Source organism: Lissotriton vulgaris, chromosome 2_1 (assembly GCF_964263255.1).
Source record: "Lissotriton vulgaris chromosome 2_1, aLisVul1.2, whole genome shotgun sequence".
Lineage (NCBI taxonomy): Eukaryota > Metazoa > Chordata > Amphibia > Caudata > Salamandridae > Lissotriton > Lissotriton vulgaris.
Window position 1 is genome coordinate 559,507,059 of NC_141687.1, and position 15,605 is coordinate 559,522,663.

At 39.6% G+C, this 15,605-nt stretch overlaps 1 protein-coding gene across 2 annotated transcripts in view; it reads left to right on the top strand.

Annotated features, from left to right (window-relative positions):
* The window catches only part of LOC147730750 (uncharacterized), a 1,432,305-nt gene that overhangs the window by 1,139,398 nt on the left and 277,302 nt on the right, over nucleotides 1-15,605 (top strand). For both annotated transcript variants that reach the window (XM_086955559.1, XM_086955560.1), the window contains one exon: nucleotides 3,825-3,895. In XM_086955559.1, coding sequence (XP_086811685.1) covers nucleotides 3,825-3,895 — 71 coding nt within the window. The remainder of the gene's footprint in view (nucleotides 1-3,824; nucleotides 3,896-15,605) is intronic.

Consider the following 15,605-nt stretch of genomic DNA (forward strand, 5'->3'; position numbering starts at 1 on the left):
AACTATGAATTTAACCCGGGTCTGTGACTGTGGGTGAATGTTTGATTTGTTCAGCATTCCGTCCCTCATCTGTTCTATCTGCACAGTGCTGGAAAGAGCCAACAGGTACTGTTGCAACGCTGTCCCCTAGTTATGCGTGTCTACTCCAACCAGCTGTACAACACAGCTCGGGTTGAGACAGATCAAAGTGTACGGCCTTAGATAGCCGGCCAACCCGCCATGCGCACTTTACAGTGTGCCCTACTCCTCCATGTGCACTCGTCATGGCCCTGCCCAGACTTTGATGCCTGCAGCAGAAAGGAAAATAAAATGATAATAAAATGGTTTTATTATCTTTTTGTTTTTTCTGTTTCTTTCTGCTGTCTGGCACTCAGAAGGGGGGGTGAGTGACATTCCTCCGCCGTAGCAGAGGAGCCGGCAAAGAGTCACGTCCCCCTCAGGGCTTGCTGCAGATCTGTAACTTTACTCCTCACCTCTGACACGTAACTGTATTTCATGTCCTCATCCTCTGATTGTTGTGTTTTCAAGTTATGTTAGCAGGTAAGCAGATTCAGGTAAAGCCTCCTCTGCTGTTAATTATTATGAAAGAAAACTTGTGGGATGTTTCTTCTGCAGTACGTTTGCTTTCCCTTGAGTACATTTGACTTTTTAGTTGTGGGTGAAAAAGGCGTAACTCTAATGAAGACAAAGCTAATGCATTGCTAAGAACAGTGAATACAGTTTGATTTCTTAAGATGTAGAATGCATGTTGTCAAGCTTTTTTGAAGAAAAATACACCTTACTGAATATACACAGTAAAATAAATAAAAGCAATTTTAGAGGAATTTCTGGAGTGGAACTTATTATATTGTCTGTTTTTTCATGCCAGAGTTCCCAGGAGATTATCTATCTATCTATCTATCTATCTATCTATCTATCTATCTATCTATCTATCTATCTATCTATCTATCTATCTATCTATCTATCTATCTATCTATCTATCTAGTCTGTCTATCTAGTCTGTCTGTCTATCTAGTCTGTCTGTCTATCTAGTCTTTCTGTCTGCCTGTCTGTCTATCTGTCTCTCTGTCTGTCTATCTATCTAATGCTCCAAACCATGTTTGAGTTTGTAGGAAAATAGGATGCCTCACGGAAAACAGGGGATGTTTATTAGCCAGAGATCATGCCAGTGGACAAAGTGCTTGTCTTATTCAGTGAGTCCGACTGCAAAAATTCCCATTGAAAATCCTGCGATTTAAATATTGTTTAAATGCCATTTAACAGTAGATTTGAAGACAATACCTTTGCATAACGCCCATCAATGTCCATATGCCATCACAGGTTGTATGATAGAGAGCGCAATGCCACCAGGTTTGATGTGACTGTGAGCCATGGTGGTGACACTGTGCTTCTGGCTGAGTCCGGTACATTTCCAAGTGCAGCTCAGATAATCCAGGGTACAGAGTAATTAAGTAATGGTTCTACTAAAATATTTCTGGCTCATACAAATTACGCAATGTTTCATGTGACAACCTGTTGCGTGTGCTCCTCCAGTTTGCTTGATGCTTGCTCAGTGTTCTCACCTGTCTTGGTTGATCAGTGATGAACATTGAGGTAAGATGCTGCATGCTATCTCAGGAGCTGTGCACTGTCCCCAGGATCAACAATGCTCAAAGTTGTCAAGCTGTTTATTACCTTCATGGTGATGATCTCAAAGACCTAGACCATAGTCAAAGTATCCCATGTGTTACACACACTACTGTGATACTAGCATCTCCATGGCCTTGATATGTCAGTCAACCAGACATCGTGCCCATATCAGTCATCTTCATGTCCCTGCATGTAAGTTTCGCGCGACATAGCAGCAAAGCCTCGTGCCCCCTTTCCATGTAAGCAGAATGCCCATATTAGTAGTCCTCATTGTGCTGTGAGTGAAACTCCATTACCATGCCAGCAATCCTCCTGATTCCCTACTAGCAAACCATTTCCATAACACACATGGGCCCTGCATGTAGAGCACAGAATCTGTTCCAGTAATCCTCGTGGCAGCAGCTGTCAAGTACTGTTGTCATTGTTGCCATACCAGTAGTAAAGGCCCATTGTGGTAGAGGTAAAGGTCTACTCTACCCCTTGAATGTACAGCACTACTGCCATACCAGCAATCCTCATGGTCCTACCGTGTACAAAAAACACTGCCATACAGTAATTCCAGAGCCCCCTGCATGTAAGCACTATTCCCATCCCAGTATAGTCATGCCTGCCTGTACTTATGGTTACATATTAATGCAGGTAATAATTTTTAGTCCCTACATACAAAGCAACATTGCCACATCAGTAGATCACGTTTCCCTAGCTGTAATGCACTATTGCCTCATCATTGCCTTATTTTGCATCTCAAACCCCCACTCCTCAGGAGTAGTCTCACTGCGGAATTGCACGAGCCCTCCTTTGGGTTCAGGTTAGACACCAGGTTATAGATAGTGCCACCACTGTGGCATGCACGTTTCATGCAAACACTAGTTAAAATTTACCAGACTGTTGATTTACATGGAGACTGGGGCAACAATTATCACTCTTATCACAATAATGGGTATAAAGCCATATTAAAATTGAAAAGGTGTATGAGTCTTGAAACATCAGTCACCTAAACCTTCCCCACAGGACAATGTCCACACTAACATTTATAGCTCAGAGGACCCAGCACTCAGAATACCACAAAATTATATAAAAACATGACTGTAAATCATATAACATATTGAAAAATTCATTTGTGCAAAGATACGCAATGCGAAAACACGTCCACTTGATTTAAATAATTTCTTTATTAAGGATCTTTTTAAAAACCTCTTTGACTGTAGCCGTAGCCAACACGTTTTGTTTCTCTTGAGACTTCTACAGGGCGACCAAATCCACACAATATGTACAGATTTTAAAAACATCATATGAATAAAAACAAAATGTACAAATGATTTTTGTTTACAAAGAACACTGCAAGAAACAGGTCAATTTATTCCATACATCCTTCATTAGGCATTGTGTGGAAAGCATTCCAACCTAGGTTTTTGAACACAATAGTATATATCAATGCAGCGGTCCACATCCAAAGCCAATCATATGCAACATGTAACTTTAATGCATTTGTAACAAATGGCAAGCCCATTTTATTTGCACAGAAAAGATCTACCGAGGACCTTAGACTTTAAAAAAAAAAAACTTCATTTTAAATACACTAAGACATACAAATATACATGGTTCTTCTATCATTACACATGGAATGTAGTACAACGTTGTCTTTTAGATTGAGCAGCCACAGAGTTTTACATTTATAATTCTGTCACTCTATGTGGAATTTGACCTTTTACGATACTGAAAACAAACAGAAATCAACATAAATAACATCCTATATAAACCCCTCAACTCACTACTTTATCATAAAATGGTCCTCCTGGACGCACACCATCTTCTCTTACGATTCTTGAGTGGGTTTCTGTCTACCAGGTGCTATTGGTGTTCAGAGACCAACTGTGTGTAAGTTTGCAGTGTCCGTTATTGAGAATTTCCCCAGAAATAAAAATGGACAGCGTAAGTGGATGAGTGAGTGATTCAGTGAGTTATTTCATGAATGAATGAATATACAAGTGTTTGAATGAGCCGCTGAATGAATAGGTGAGTGAGAGTGAACAGTTGGGTGAAAGTGAAGTACAGTGAATGAGTAACCAGGTGAGTGAGTGAGCGACCCTGCATGTTGCTTTTTAGCACCGATAAACCAAACGCGAAAACAACATGGCTCTAGTCTGCATGTCACAGTGCCAACAATCGTCTTCTTTCACTCCTCCACCCTGCAGGCGCTGTGTCACCACATGCAAGCAACGACAAGAGTCAGGAGAAGTGGACCCTGGTGACACCTGTTCCACATGTAAGCAGCTTCCTCTCTTCCTCCCTTTTCTTAAGTTTTTTGTGGAGATGTGGAAAATATTAAGGACTTTAGAATATAAGATATGACTATATGTACTACAAAAGCAGACATTGTTGGTGGATAGATTTGGAGTGTCGTTTGTTTTGTAGATAAAACAGGGGCAGCTTTTCTCCTAGGAACTACCCAGAGTTCCCAGCTTGTGATTTTCATGAAATGAAATGAAAGAAATGAAAGCAGGATTTATATAGCGCATGGCTGCCCGGGAGCGTCCCAGCGCTGAGATTGCATATACAACTGAGGGGGAGGGGGTCAGAGGGTGAAGGGACAGCTTTATTGTGGGAAAAGGTGAGTCTTGAGTAGCTTCCGAAATTTCATGTAGTTGGGTTCGGCACGTAACTGGGTTGGCAGGGCGTTCCATAGAGTTGCGGCTATAACCGAGAAGCGGCGTCCTCCAGTGCGGGCTTTCTTTACTCTATGGACAGTAGCCAGGTTACATTGGGAGGAACGAAGGGACCTGTTGGGTTTGTATGGGTAGAGCATGGTCTCCAGCATCGGAGGCCCTAGGTTTTGCATGGCTCTATGGGTGGTGCATAGGGCCTTGAATTTGATCCTTTCTCGGATCGGCAACCAATGAAGTGCCTTTAGGGCTGGTTTGGCTGATGCTCTTCGAAGGGTTCCTGTCAGAATTCTTGCAGCGGCATTTTGTGTTCTTTGGAGAACATTAATGGTGGCTTCTGGGGTCGCCAGGAAGAGAGCGTTGCTGTAGTCTAATCTAGATAATATTAGACCTTGAAAAACATTTTTTGTGATTGTGCGGGGAGTAGTGGGAGAATCTTCCTGGCTGAACGAAGTAAACCCACACAGGTACCAGCTGTTTTTTTTGCCTGTGTTTTCAGAGATAGATCTTGTTCTAGCCAGAAGCCTAAACTCTTGAGTTCCATCTTGGGCTGAGGAAGGGGACCTAAGCATGCTGGCCACATGGCGGAGGGAAGAGGTAATATTTGATGTCCCAGCAGTATAAGCTCGGTTTTGGAGCCATTAAGTTTCAGCCTTGAGTTGGACATCCAGTCATGGATTCCTTCAAGACAGTCATGAAGGTTTTTTAGCTTTTCGCCTTCAAGGGAAAAGGACACAACCATTTGGGTGTCATCAGCGTATGTGGTGGCTTTTATCCCAAAGGGAGTGACCACATCCTCCAGGGGGGCCATGTATGTGTTAAATAATGTAGGGCTCAATGAAGAGCCCTGGGGAACCCCACACTGGAGGGGGAGAAGGTCCGATCGCATATTCCCTTCACAGACCTGGAAGGTTCTGTCCTTCAGGAAGGATGAAAGCCAACCGAGCGCCTTGTTCCTCACTCCTAGGTTGAGTAGTCGCTGCATCAGGATCTTATGGTCCACCGTGTCGAATGCAGCGCTTAGATCCAGGAGGATCAATAAAACCGATCCCCCTGAATCCAAGATGCATCTGGCTTCCTCGACTACTTTCAGGAGAGCGGTCTCGGTCCCCTGCCCTGGACAAAAACCTGTTTGCGAGGGGCGAAGGAGATTGTTGGTTTCAAGGAAAGCCGACAGTTGCTGGTTGACCAACTTCTCCGCGATCTTACTCATGCCAGGTAAGAGAGAGATTGGGCGAAGGTTGGAAAGGTCTGAAGGGTCCTGACCTGGTTTTTTTTTGTAGAGCTTTGACTATTGCATGTTTCCAGTTGGGGGGGACCACTCCTTGGCTAAGAGAAGCATTAATAAGATTTGTTGCCAGGTATGAGATAGTTGGTCCGACTTGTTTTAGGATATGAATGGGGGCTGGGTCAGTGGGTGAACCACTTTTCATGCCTGAAAGAGTTTTCAAGAAGTCTTCATTGGACAGCTGGTGAAAACTGTCTAGAGTCGATTAATAATTTATGTGACACTCTAAGCTTCAGAGTGTTTGTTTTTAAACCAACTTCTACAGCAGTACAGAATGTATCACTGATATAGAGTTGTCAATGTTTGTTATTTGTCTATAGCCTCGGCATGTCTTAGGTTTAACAGAAGAGCACAAGATACAAATATTAAGGAACTGCAAGAGTAGTGATAATAGTTCCCGTAAGATATCTCCTATATGCTTGTGTAGGTTTTTAAACACTTGCTTTACATTGAGTATAAAAAAGCACTGTCAGGCTTGTGTAATGTGGCGCTCAGCATGGGCTTGGTGTGAGACATTTGATTTTAACATACCCTAATCAGGTTCTAATTATAAGATTTGTGGAATTTTGAGAAAGTACATGCTTAAACCCTCCAACATTACGCAAAAAGTGCATCATTAATTCAGCCCCGGGCTGGTGGTTGGGCAAAAAAAATATATATCAATGGAAAGTGTGGATGGGATTAGGACATGCCAAAATCAAATTTCCAGGTGGTCTCAATGTACAGAGGAGTGGTTTGAGTTAGGATCCTAGCCTGACCGTCCAGCCTGTGATTTCACAAGATTAGGACAAGAATGATAACTGATGAATACAATATTCACAAATAATTTAGTTGTGTTCTTCAAAAGTCACCAGAGCACTTCACTGATGAAGCCCCTGAACAAAGGGCTTTACTTGTGTAGCTGAAGTGTTCACTCAAACCTCCAAAACACTGTGGTGTGTTAATAAACCAGTGGCAGAAACATGGGGAGCGCTGTAGACTTCTCAACAGTGCAGTCCTAATGCAATAAAGGGTGGGAGAGGGGCTCTGATGTGGGAAGTCACAAACAGTTTGGCCCAGACCAGGCTTGCGCGACACAGATGCGCTATTTGGTTTTCCGTCACTAGTAGTCACTATTAGTGATGGTCAGTCAGCTGCCTGCGCCAGCTATGGCGTGACTTAGGGCCGTAACGACCATAGGGCTAAGAGGGGTTTAACCAATGGTGACTGACGGTAAGTAGACATAATATCGAGTTTTTCATTTCGACTGGACATAATATCGAGTTTTTAATTTCGACTAGACATAATATCGACTAGACATAATATAGACTACAAAAATATCGACTAGAAAAATTTAATATCGACTAGAATAGCAATAATATTGAATCAAAAATATAGAATGGACATAATATCGACTAGACATAATATAGACAACAAAAATATCGAATTTAAGGTAAGTAAATATTAATGTTTAATTTTTGTGTAATATAAATCTGTAACGGGTTGTGGGTTTATAGGGGAATAGGGTGGGAAGTAATTTAATTGAAATTAATTAAATATGTTAATTATTTAATTTGTATTTATTTAAAATTAATTGTTAATTAATTATTCATTGGTAAATAATTTAAATATAATTGGTAATTGATTTTAATTGATAAATATATCTTTTTTTGTAATTTATTATCTGTAGCGGGTTGTGGGTTTATAGGGGAATAGGGTGGGAAGTAATTTAATTATAATTAATTAAATATGTTATTTAATGAATTGGTAATTATTTCAAATTAATTGTTAATTAATCATTAATTGGTAATTAATTAAAATATAATCTGTAATTAAATATAATTGATTAATTGTTAAATATATATTTTTTTGTAATTTAATTTCTGTAGCGGGTTGTGGGTTTATAGGTTAATAGGGTGGGAAGCAATTTAATTATAAATAATAAAAAAATGTATTTAATTAATTGGTATTTAATTAAAATTATTTGTTAATTAATCATTAATTGGTAATTAATTAAAATATAATTGGTAATTAAATATAATTGATTGATGATTTTTTTTTAGGAATTTCTTTTCTGTAGCGGGATGTGGGTTTATAGGGGATTAGGGTGGGAAGTAATTTAATAATCATGAATTAAATATGTCATTTAATTTATAGGTATTTATTTCGAATTAATTGTTAATTAATTATTTATTGGGAATTAATTACAATATAATTGGTAAATACATTTAAATGATTAATTAATAAATATGTTAATTTAATTAATTTAATTTCTGTAGTGGGTTGTGTGTTTATAGAGGAATAGATTTTGAAGTCATTAAATTGTAAGTAAATAAATTGTTTAAATAAATATATTGAGTTTATTTTCTAAAATATTTAAAATTTTTAAATTCATTGATTGTTAATAGGTAAATAATTAGTATTAGTAGGTAATTTATATTATTAAATAATTATCATTTATCATTTTAATAGAATATGTGATATAACGTACACAATTCTTAAATATTTAAATTAATTTGCAATAGATTTTACTAATTATGATATTTATATTTATATAAGAAGTATTTACTTTCCTTACTGTTGCACTGGAGTTGGAATAGTAATTTTAACCACTACGCTATCCAACGCTTTCCCTACTGTTGCACTCTCTGGAGTTGGAATAGTAATTTTTACCCCTACGCTATCCAACGCTTTCTCTACTGTTGCACTCCCTGGAGAAGGAATAGTAATTTTAACCCCTACGCTATCTAACATTTTCCCTACTGTTACACTCTCTGGAGTTGGAATAGTAAAGTTTACCCCTACGCTATCCAACGCTTACCTTACTGTTACACTTACTGGAGTTGGAATAGTAATTTTTACTCCTACGCTATCCAACGCTTTCCTTACTGTTACACTTACTGGAGTTGGAATAGTAATTTAAACCCTTACGCTATCCAACGCTTTCTCTACTGTTGCACTCACTGGAGTGGGAATAGTAATTTAAACCCTTACGCTATCCAACACTTTCCCTACTGCTGCACTCACTGGAGTCATTACAGTACCTTTAACCCTCTCGCTATCCTATGGTAAAAATATTGTATATGTTTAGTTAATAATATGTATATATATGTATGTATTACACATTTTTTTAAGATACATTAATTATTTCTTAATTTTACGTTTATTTAAGTATTTTAAATATGTTTATATTAATTTAATTTGTTGTTATATTACTTTTAAGTTACTGTTAACATATTTTAAAAATTCGATATTTTGACATTCTATATTTTTTACACTCGATATTTTGGAGTCGATATTTGTGCACTTACCTGTTTGAAGATAGGAAGTCGATATTCTGGCAGTCGATATTTTAACCTCGATATTTTGTCCTCTCGATATTTTGTCTGTTGAGGTTCTGTCAGTGATCCGTGACTGACACAGGTAAGAGCGGTGAGTTGGGGTATTACAGACGACAGACGACAAGATAAATAATATTAAATAAAAAAACACTTATCTTGCGCTCACCACATCGCAGACTCAGCAAATATGTTGAAGGTATTTGTTTTTACTGAGTAAGTTAGGGTTGCAGTGTGTGTCAGGTGTCACTGTACAGTGGACTATGGTCAGTGGGTTTTAGAGTTTAGAGGTCAGCAAGATTCACAATGTATATCATGTTAGCATGTTTTGCAGTGACTGCTAGGAGCCATTGAGTTTGCATAGTGCCTCCTTGGCAGTCACAGGCTGCTCTGAGGGCTTCTCAACACCAACAGAACCCAGCCATCCTTGCACAAAGCCGGTCATGCCCCTGCTGTTATTTGATTTTTTTTTTAAGCCATTTTGCATGGATCTGTGTTTACCCCCCATAATCACATGTGTGATTCCACATGGGTTGATATAGCTTTTTATCCTTCTTAAGTCGATTAAAATGAGTATCATTGAGATGGAGAAGTATTAACATTCAATAGCACAAACAAACTCTGGGGGTTGAACTTTCAGTCTACTAAGATGTGTGCTATGTTTGTTGGTAACAAAAAATAAAAACTCTCTGAAATGCTCATCTACGATCAGTAGTGCGGTGCTCTGCTAAACAGGCAGAACACACCAAAAAGCAGGACCACAGGAGCTAGTTTTGCTATACAAATATCCAATTCACTCAGAGAAACTACAAGACTGGTGCCCTAATCACGTGGTCAGGCAGTTCTAAAATGACCAATGATGGGGCACCAATGTCTCTGTAACCCCAGGAGGCTGAGCAGCTCCGAGCAGCCTGCTGGCAGAAGGCATGGTGACCAGTAGAAAACCTCCGCCCCTCCATTTAAGTTGCCCTAATTTCTGACATTGTGGGATGCGTCAGCTGTAAAAGCGAATTGCATTCCACTTGAAAGATCTACTCTCCCAGAAACCTTTTGAAGAAAACAATGAAAATAACCCACAATTGCAGGATTCTTTTGTGCCGGTTCTTTTTGGAGAAGAAATGTAAGTTGACAGGGAAATACTTTTAGAAGACCAGGTGGTGGAGTGCAGAATGAAGTGAGATCAGAGAAAGTGCCTACAAGAGAAGGGTTAATTAAGGAAGAAGACAGAGGATGGATTGGAGATGAAAATGGGACAAGTGGGAATGGGAGGAGGATGGGGAGCGGAAAGGCTGAGGAGACATGGATGAGGGAAGATCAAGATTTGAGGCAGAAAACTGCGTTGAGTATGCTTAATTTATTAAACAAAATAATACTTAGCACAGGGGCCCAAAATGTTTATTAGAAGCCAGCTGTGCGCTGCCAAATGCCAGTGTTAACGATACCTAGACTGATTGCATCGAAAGGAGACCAATTATGATGCATTATATAAAAAAATGTTTGACAATTACGGAGGACTCTAAGTTTAGGGTAAATTGATAAAAGTAATGTTAAGACTGTTCTCTACAAAAAGTTAAGACAACACATTTTTCATGACTTATAAGTACTCGTCTTGCTCTAAGTCATGAAATATGGGTCTTCGTCCCAGAAACTTAGTGATGGTGCCCATCTCCGGCAACCACAGGCACGGAGTAAACACTGGTTGTCTAAGGGTAAAGCCTGAAGATAGATAAAGGTGAGAATTGTGGAGAGAGATGGTTAAGGGACAAGGAAGTGCTATGTAAGTTTAGGATGAGTGGCAGTGGAGGAACTACTGAGGGGTGTAGGATACAGGGCGTGTTGTACCATGTGGTTGATGTGTGGAAGATCCCAAGAGGGAGGAAGGGGAGATGAAGAACTGTTTGGGGAAAATGACATATTCTTTTTTTAAATTTTTTAAAATATTTTTTATTTGTCAACACAATGGAGAAGCAAAATAGACGGTAACATAACCAAAACTTAAGCATCTCTGAGAAGTAGTTACAATATAATTAGTTACGTGCAAAGGAGTAGAAACATAAGAAGACCGAGTAGATTTCATATATTATAAATTAGAATTTAGAACAGTGATCCCCATATTGTATTACAATTTACATATAGAGCGGACTCCATTTGATTTAGCTAGCGCTTGTTCCATATCGTATATTTGTCTAACTAATGTCCACCAGCCATTACCGTAGGAGATTTTGGTGAGATCCAGACCCGGGCTATTGTCTATCTTGCAGAAACCAGCAAGATAGATAATAAGTCTTCAATATTAGATCTCGAATTCCTTCTTCCCATCATTATTTCCATAGTCGTTAAAGGTACTTCAATCCCAAACTTTTGAGACAAAATTTGAGCAACCTTCTCTCAGAATATAGAGAGTTCTGGACATGTGACAAACGTGTTTTATGTCCGCTGCATGCAAATCATATCTTGGACATTTTGTCAGATCACTGGCCTGATTATTAGATGACCACTTTGCTATCCGATCCGGCGTATAATATAATAGACATATTGTACGATACTGTTGCAGTCCCAGATTGGAAGAGTGTACAACTTTAATTATCGTGCTAAGAGCTTGTGAAATATTGTTAGCCGAGACTGAAGTACCCATAACTTTGCTCCAGCGATCAGCTATTCTCAGACAATCATCCGATCTGTGAGTGCAAAGACATTTATACGCTCTACTGATCAAAGATCTTTCATTAATAGCATGTAGACAGTTCCGTATGTCAGAATTGGATATGTTCATCAGACGTAAATGCCGTATAAAATAGTCACGAATCCGAAGATATTTAAACTGCATATTGTCTGGTAATTTATAGAGTATCTGCATTTTTCCAAAAGAGACGAAGCCGCTATAATCGTAGAGATCACCTAAGCATAGTACCCCATAAATGGCCCAGCGTTTACACAAAGTATCATGGAATATCTCTGGCAGACCTGGATTATACCACAGGGGGAATTTATCATGTAAAAGTGACACATTGTACTTAAGTGAGATTGCGCGCCATATAGATATACTATCTCGTGCAGTCTTGAATTCGACCCTTTTGTAGTAGTTCGAATCATTAGTTCTACAAAAAAATAAATTACTCTCTTCACCCAACATAAATTTATGAAAAAAAGTACTACTCTCAGGATTAATAAAGCTGCGAAAATGGCCAAAAAAAGCTGACGAAAAATACATTTTAAAATCAGGAAAGTCAAGACCGCCTTGGCTAAAGGGAAGTTTTAGCAGATCTATAGCCCTTCGTGCTTTCTTGTAGCCTCATATGAAGCTACTTAAGATCCCTCTAGCCGCTGAAAGAGGGAATTAGTCACCTGCAGTGGGACAGACCTAAGCTAATAGAGGAACCTGGGCAAGATCTTCATTTTTATAATATGTATACACCCAATAATACCTATAGGTAGCTTATGCCAGTTCTTAAGTGACTTGATTGTCTCTTTCAGCAGTGTTTCATAGTTTAAAGGAATTATCCTCCCTATCTGTACGGACACCTTGACTCCCAGGTAAGTAGCAGCCAAGCAGACCTCCTGTATTGGGATCGGAGATTTTTAATTTAGGAGGACTTGGGTTTTATTGATGTTTAGTTTGTACCCTGAAATCGCCCCAAACTCCCCTGCTTCTTCTATTATCGCTTTCAGTGCGCCCCCGGATCCGTTGAGAACACTGCAATGTCATCTGGGTATGCAATGACTTTAAGAGAATTTTCCCCTACCATAAGGGGACAAATTGACTGCTGATTTTGCAAGACCAAGACAAATGGCTCTACTTAGAGAGCAAATAGAAGTGCTGATAAGGGGCACCTCTGACAGGTACCCCAAAGGATCTGAAAGACTGCAGTCCAGCATACATTATTTTAGCTCAAGGTTTGTCATATAAAGCTTGTATCCATATCCTGAATTGTCCTTAAATACTGAAGGCTGAAAGTGGGGTCCCCAAAAAGTCCCACCTCACTCGGTCAAACGCTTTTTCAGCATCTAACAGAATAATACCGAGTGGGGTTGACCCTACATTTGCCACGTCGAAAGCAGTAACTGCCATATTTGCACATGCAGTGGTATCCCTCCCTTGGATAAAGCCATGCTGGTGAGGCGACACCAGACTAAGCATTAGTGGAGCTGGCGACTCGCGAGAATCTTTGCACAAATGTTTGTGTCGGCATTAATAATTGATATTGGTCGATAGGGCCCACACTCGTCTGCTGGTTTATTATTTTCCAGAAAAAAGACAATTTGCGTCACATTCCATGACTCGGGAACCCTACCCTCTATTCCAATAGGTCTTATAACCTGACTAAATGGTAGCAGCATGCCATCTATGAAAGTCTTATAAAATTCCAAGGGTATAGTATCTTCTCCCGATGCTTTGCCTGATGGTAGAGCGATGGCTGCCAATTTTATTTCTTCTATTGTGATATCTCTTGCCAGAGAGTAAGATATTTCATCCCCCATACTTGTCAGAGAAATATCTTGAATATACCGAAGTATATCCTCGAGTTTTGACTGAGTCTCTGGAGTATATAATTCTTGATAGTAGGCAGCAAATTGTTCCATTATCTGATGTGGGCGCTCGTATAGTTGATTATTAGACCCCTTGATCATCTTTATAGTGATCTTAGCCCTGTCATCTGCTATCTTAAATGCAATAATCTTACTTATTTTTTCTTCACACTCATATTGAGATAATCAATACTTGCTAAGTTTCAATATGCTTCTCTCCCTAAATGTCCTCTTCAGTGCTGATCTAAGATCGACTAAGGCATGGCCCAGTTCTTCTGTCTTTTGAAGACCTCTGGAGACTGCCTCTACATGTGGATTTTCTATTGTGCGTATAGCTGTGATAGTGGCTTCTGTTGCCTTTTTCCGTTCTTTGTTTTGCTTCCAGATGTATTGTTGCGTAGGTCCCCTAATGGTTGCCTTGCATATGTCCCACACCACTATAGGGGAGGCTGACCCGATATTTATTTAAAAAAATTCCTTGAAATGTTCTCTAGTCTGAGCCACAAAGTCTTCCTCTAATTATAGATACCTAGGGAAAGAAAAATATCTAGGTCCTTTATTTTCAAAGGAAATCTTAAAAGAGAGAAGAATAGGGTTGTGATTGGAGGTGACACTTGGACAGATTTCTACAGTACTAGACCATAGAATTTTATCTGACGCCCAAACCATGTTGATTCTGGAATAAAGCTTATCTGGAGCTGAATAATACTTGTAGCCCGCTAGATTTGGGAATAGAGTCCTCCAGACATCCTTGATTACATGTTACCAACCCAAATCCCAAATCGCAGCCCGGGTCTTCTGGATCCTTTGAAAAGCCCCTTGCCTTGTGGTATCTATCCTGTAGTCCATAATACAGTTGAAGTTTCCCTTCACCAACCGTTCCCCCTCCCAATTTAGCAATTACATGGTCACAACATTTATTATAGTGGGATTGTCTATATTGAGACCATACACTGAGCAAAAAACCTGTTTTTTGCCCTATATCTCCATTTTTGCAATAGCCCATCTACCCCCTTTATCAGACATCATCTTACCCATTACTACTCTAAATCGTTTATGCTTCAAGATAGCTACCCCGACAATGGAAGCATTTTGTGCCGAACTCACTACTACTTCAAATCCTAATTGTCTTAGAAGACCTGGATCCTTATAAGAGATGTCCGTTAACAATAGCATAACTATCTGAGGATTATATATTTTTAATTCTTCAGCAACTAATTGTCTCTTGAGCCTACTATTTAGACCTGCCACATTCCAAGATAAACATTTGATCCCTCCCTTCTTGAATATAATTCCCTGCTACCTTTTCTAATATTTAGTTCAGTGGACTTAAAACAGCTTCCTTTCATAGAAGTGATTTTATTTTTCCCCTTTCTCCATACCATTGTGTTGACCTTTTCCTTTTTTACCCACCTCCTGTTGTCCCCACACCTCCTACCCCCCTTGACCCTTCACCCACCCCCGCATCTTGAAGGAGGAGTCATCATCCCCTTCTTACTGCTGCCGGTGATATCGCAGCGGACTGGAACCCAAACTCCACGGTGACTGCCGAGATAAACCAACCCCCAATAGTAATTGCCAAAGAAGAGGAAGAAAGAAAGAGAAGGAAAGGCAGAAGATACATAAAGAAAGAGTTAATTAAGCATGTCTCTCAATCTAATATAGCACAACTAAAAATAAAAGAAAAAGAGAGAAGAAGTTAGAAAGAGGGAGAAGGAGAAAGCAAGAGATACAGCTTTGCTCTCCCAGTCCAACAAACAGGCATTCCACGAAGACTACAGATTTCATCTTTGTTTTATGCAACCCCATCTATCTGCCGTTTATGTAATATTTCCTTTGCTTCTAATTCGGAAGAAAAAGAAAATGTTTGTCTCCCCCTTATAATCTTCAGACGAGCAGGTTCCTGCACGAATGCTTGTGCCCCTGTAGCCTTTAATGAGTCGAATAACTGTCTCAGCTGCCATCTCCTGTCCATAGTTGCCTAACAAAAATCTGAGCAAAAAAAGATAAAAGAGCATTTCACAGCGGCCGGTGATCTTGGCCTGCTTGTCGTAATAAAAAGTTTCCAAAGTAGATCAGAAATGGTATCGGATAGGGATTATCTTTCCGGCGTTGTACCAGCAGGAGTCTATGTGCCCTTTGAATCTGGCAGTCCCAGTCCCCGTCCACAAGGTCTGGGAA